The sequence below is a fragment of the Henckelia pumila genome, chromosome 3, assembly GCF_033568475.1.
Source record: "Henckelia pumila isolate YLH828 chromosome 3, ASM3356847v2, whole genome shotgun sequence".
Classification (NCBI taxonomy): Eukaryota; Viridiplantae; Streptophyta; class Magnoliopsida; order Lamiales; family Gesneriaceae; genus Henckelia; species Henckelia pumila.
In genome coordinates this window covers 201,769,703-201,774,559 of record NC_133122.1, presented here as the reverse complement: position 1 = coordinate 201,774,559, position 4,857 = coordinate 201,769,703, and the positions used below count along the sequence as shown (strand labels likewise).

The window sequence follows — 4,857 nt, the reverse complement described above, 5'->3', positions numbered from 1 at the left end:
CAAAGATCAAGAAAGAAAATAAATAAAGAAAGATCCCTATATGCTTTAAGGAACATGATTTGGGCTTGTCTTTGAACTACACCAAAGTAGAAACCACCATATAATGTCAGGATAAGATCCCCATTTATGTTAACTATCCCTTCCACTAGTTTTTGGGTGTGTGGGATTGGGTCTGATATTGCAACAAATTGGAGGGCCATTCTAAAAAAAAGATCCCTATAGGGTTTTGTGTTTGATAGACTTTTGGATCGGAGAAATGGGGAGAGGTAGGGTTCAGTTGAAGAGAATCGAAAACAAGATTAGCAGGCAAGTCACCTTCTCTAAGAGGAGGTCTGGTTTGCTTAAAAAGGCTAATGAGATTTCGGTTCTCTGTGATGCTGAGGTTGCTTTGATTGTTTTCTCTTCCAAAGGGAAACTGTTTGACTACTCTACTGATTCCAGGTTTCATTTTTATTTGTACGTGCACGTCCCATTTCTTTAATTAGCTTCTCTTCATGTATCATACATCCCAAAAATATTATATATTAATCATCCAATTCACAGTTATCTGGTTCTTCATCAGATCATTTTCGTTGACAGACGAAATGTTTTCTTTTTGTTTCATTTGCTTTTAATTTCATTTATGTCATTTGAGAAGTTCTCAAGTACTCCTATCTATTCACATTAATCTCTTTTTTTTTAGGTGTCAATAATGTTTTATGTTTTTTTTTTCCCTTTCATAATTAATTTCTTCCTTTCTGAACACTCGTGCTTTTGTTCCTAGTCTGTTCTTTTAAAGTTGCTTACCTTTTTAGAGGCACGATTAAGAAATCCCGTTTATAAATTGGGCATAACCTAAGTGGACAATAAACTAATATTCATCCATATATTTAGGTAGTGATCGATTAAACAGTATATATATATACATAGGCTGCAAATCGTGGGGTACTTTTTAGCAATTTCACACACAAGAATTTTTTATGAATCAAAGGTTTTGAATCTGGAATTTGGGTGCCAAAAATTCATGCTTTCTGGTTTTTCTTGGGTTAATAACGAGCTAAGTTTGGTGAATATATATCGACTATAAAAATTATTAGTAAATTTAATTTACATGAGATCTATACCTTGATCAGTACTAGGATATTGGGTAGCTAGCTTCTGATCAGTCTACTTAACAGTACTGTATAAGTTTTTGAATTGGTGTATATATAAAATTAATTATATATACGACAGATCAGTCAAGCTGTCACACTTGTACATTTTACGTAGTACATGTGTCTTTCTTTGAAGTGTTTAATCATTTTATGAACTTCAGAGAAAATATATATAAGATGGTGCTAATTGTGTGCAAAGATCAAATCACTCAAGGGTTCCAGAGGTTTGAAAATTCAGACAGATATGAAAAAATGGTTTCTTTAACAAACAGGTTTGATTACATGTAATTATACCTATTATCGACCCTGGAACAATTGCTGAGGCAAATACGGTATCAGTGTCTTGATTTGTTTGTTTTTTTTAGGTTGATCTGGTGCATAGATTTTTATGTGTCTTTATTATTTGAAGTTCAAAATTTCACTTTGATCGATCTTTATATTTTAGCATGGAAAGAATTATTGAACGATATGAGAGACGCTCGTATGCTGATAACAAACATGCGACTGTGAGTCAACCCGAGGTATATATATATGTACAAAATCACACAGGTTTATCAATTTTCCAAGCGATGTTTCATTTATTTCTTGATCGTTTTGTTTTGGTTTATCAAGGAAAACTGGAGTGCCGAGTATCCAAAACTTGTGGCTCGGATTGAAGTTCTGCAAAGGAACATGAGGTACAGCTTTCACATATATATAACCTTAACATTGGATCTGTACACGGCAGTTTCTATAGAATTTTTTTTTTAAGCTGGCAGTTTGTATAGTTATATTGGGCATAAATGTGCAGTAACAATGGTTCTTTAGGATGCTAAATATTTCGAATAATTTTTATGCAATTCATAATTCGGATGCGATTAATTGGCATTTCTTCAGAAAATAGTTCGTTGATATATGCGATTAATTAATTGGCATTTCTTCAGAATAACTCCAAGTTTGATATTTTAAATGCGCTGGTTGAAACAATTGGCGAGGTGTTTTTGTTGTCTTTGATCTCTAAACAAAAAGAAGAATGCATTTCGGCATTTTAAATGACTTGTTCATAAATGCAGGAATTTTTTTAAGTTTTCCAAAAAGAATAGACGCGGGCAAATAACAAGCAGTAAAATTTACCAAATTAATTTATAGTTTTATATTGACGTACGTTGTAGCAACTACATGGGTGAAGCTTTAGACCCGCTTAGCTTCAGAGAGCTCCGGAGTTTGGAACAACAGCTTGACAATGCTCTCAAGCGTATACGCACAAAGAAGGTAAGGTACATTTGAATCAAATCGAATCACATAGGGCATGATTGCGAGTATACAAATTATATTTTTAACTAACGTGATCATATGAATATCATTTCTTATGTTTAAAATGCGTGCGCAGAACCAGCTGATGAACGAGTCCATTTCTCAGCTTCAAAAGAAGGTAAACCAGTGAATCAGATTTTAATATATATCTAGAGTTTGATTTCATTTCTCAGTTGGTATATATATATATATGGCAATTAATCAAGTAGTTATATAACATTTGCCGTATATATGAGGTGAGATGTCAAGAATATAGAACCCCCAGATCATAGACTTTATTATTCTCTGAATCCTCGTTGAATTAGAGAACTTTTTCAAATGGTACATACACATATTCTATCTAATTGATTAATTTAATTTGATGGTGGCGTATTTTACATCTAATAATGCAAAATCAAAATTTTAACATTGGGTCAATTCGAGTTTATCTTTCGAAAAATAAAATGAAAAAGTACTCGTGGGGTGTGAAAAGGATGATGTGTTCAAAGATTCCATCAATGCCACTTACGGTTTATTAAGAAATAGACTTGAACCTAATTCAACTCCAAAAATTAGCTCGAAAGGGTGAGTGTTGTCTTTGCTCATATAAGGAACTTTCAAGAATTGTATCCAACCGATATCAGATATATTTCAACACACCCTCATACGCCCAGAAATGAACAACTGGAGCGTGGAGATATTAACGGGTGGCCCAAAACTTTGGGTGATCCAACAAATAACAGTGGGTTTGGAGTCTGATACCATATTAATAAATGAATTTACACCTAACTCAACCCCAAAGCTAGCTCGAGATATTAACGAGTGACCTAACTATAGACAACCCAAATGTGCGGTCCAACTAAGATGTTACAAAATGTTGATATTTTTCTTTGGGAATTTATGACAGGAGAGATGGTTGCAAGATCAAAACAACGTACTCAAAAAGAAGGTGATTAATATTTTGTTTAATTTAATTTCTTTCTTCACAACTTAAATATATTTATATATATATATATATATAATGGAAACAAAACAGCTGAAAGAAGAGGAGAAACAAGAAAGAGCAGTAGAGGTGGAAGGGGAACAAGATTCTGCTCTTGCTCTATCTTCAGAAACCTTGATGACTCCTAGTCAATTGCATATAATTTTGCCTTCTCTCACCATTGGGTAATATATTATATATGCATGCCTCGCTGCCCCTGTAATAAAATAGGAAAAATATTTTTTTTGGTCCATTAATTTTTTTATGTTTTGGTTTTGGTCCATTAATTTTATCAAAATTTGGTTTTAGTACACTAACTTTTAACTTTTAGTGATTTTGGTCCAACTGCACACGTGTCAGTTAGACATTAGCACACGTCAGCATTTTCCTTGTGATGTGTACCAATGTCTAGCTGACACGTGTCCAGTTAGACTAAAATCACTGAAAATTGAAAGTTAGTGTACCAAAATCAAAATTTGAAAAGTTAATGAACCAAAAATAAAATATGGACAAATTAATGAAACAAAAAAACATTTCTCCAATAAAATATATCGTTGCTTTTCTCTCTTAGACGTACGTATATTTCGTTACCTTCAAGTATATATTTTCCAAGATCATTTATTTATCCAACCTATATATATAGTTTCCGAGATTGTAATATTTTCCGTACATGCCTAGCTTTTCAGGGTGACCCCTTCTTCTTCTTTTTAATTTTTTTTTTTTTAATCCTTTCCAGTGGCGAGCCGCGGAGTTCGACAGAAGATGCAAATCAAATTCCGACTGCAAATTCCAACAGCCTTATTCCGCCATGGCTCCTCCGCCATGTGAACCAACGATAAAGATCCCGGTGGATCACTTCTAATAAATTTTATTGATTTATTGTGAGAATGAGTTGAATAACTAGCAATCCTTCATAATAAATGTATGTGGAAATTACGTATGTACGTACTGTCGAAGCAAGCGGTTGCTCTTTGTTGAGAATTTGCATGCTGCATGTCAATCTCTATTTAGATGAAAATAATTTGTGTTCATTGGAAAAAAGAAAAAGAAATTGAACAAATAATTCGAGCCCATTATCTGGCTTAACTTAACGAATTCCTTATAATTAGCACATAGCTAGTGAATCGGACAGCCAGAAAAATTACAAAGTGGTGGAATTGTTATGACCCTCAATCCCCATATTGAATATGTTTGCACAATTTTCTTGAAGCGTGCCAGGTGCAAATGCACCAATTTGATCAGTAAAAACACAATGAAAATTCTAACTTCTATAAATCGAACGAAAAATGGATACGAACTTGATTGTCGGTTCTAATCTCCTAACAAAATATGACTCACCAAGAACAAATAATTAAAAACTAAAGAAACGACACTGGAAGTCGCGCGAGGGAATAATAAATTCCTGATATTATTTATATTAACAATAAACTGTAGGAATATACAAATCATAACAATCTAATGAACTTTGCT

At 33.2% G+C, this 4,857-nt stretch overlaps 1 protein-coding gene across 3 annotated transcripts; it reads left to right on the top strand.

Annotated features, from left to right (window-relative positions):
- Positions 1–4,374, top strand: LOC140888139 (agamous-like MADS-box protein FUL-L). Of its 3 annotated transcripts, none has more exons than XM_073295826.1 (8): positions 1–441; positions 1,579–1,654; positions 1,746–1,810; positions 2,285–2,384; positions 2,503–2,544; positions 3,313–3,354; positions 3,442–3,572; positions 4,124–4,362. In XM_073295826.1, exons 1-8 carry the CDS (start codon positions 257–259, stop codon positions 4,224–4,226), a joined length of 744 nt encoding a protein of 247 aa, XP_073151927.1. In that variant the 5' UTR covers positions 1–256; the 3' UTR covers positions 4,227–4,362. The 3 variants fall into 3 exon arrangements, with proteins under 3 accessions (XP_073151927.1, XP_073151926.1, XP_073151928.1); XM_073295825.1 differs by having other exon boundaries at positions 1–456; XM_073295827.1 differs by lacking the exon at positions 3,442–3,572 and having other exon boundaries at positions 1–456; positions 4,124–4,374.
- Positions 4,375–4,857: the final 483 nt, after the last annotated feature.

Excerpts from the sequence above, each read along its gene's own strand:
- LOC140888139 (XM_073295825.1), top strand. The coding sequence starts at position 257 with ATGGGGAGAGGTAGGGTTCAGTTGAAGAGAATCGAAAACAAGATTAGC. Across the intron at positions 1,655-1,745 it reads CGACTGTGAGTCAACCCGAG|GAAAACTGGAGTGCCGAGTA; the intron begins GTATATATATAT and ends TGGTTTATCAAG. Across the intron at positions 2,545-3,312 it reads TTTCTCAGCTTCAAAAGAAG|GAGAGATGGTTGCAAGATCA; the intron begins GTAAACCAGTGA and ends AATTTATGACAG.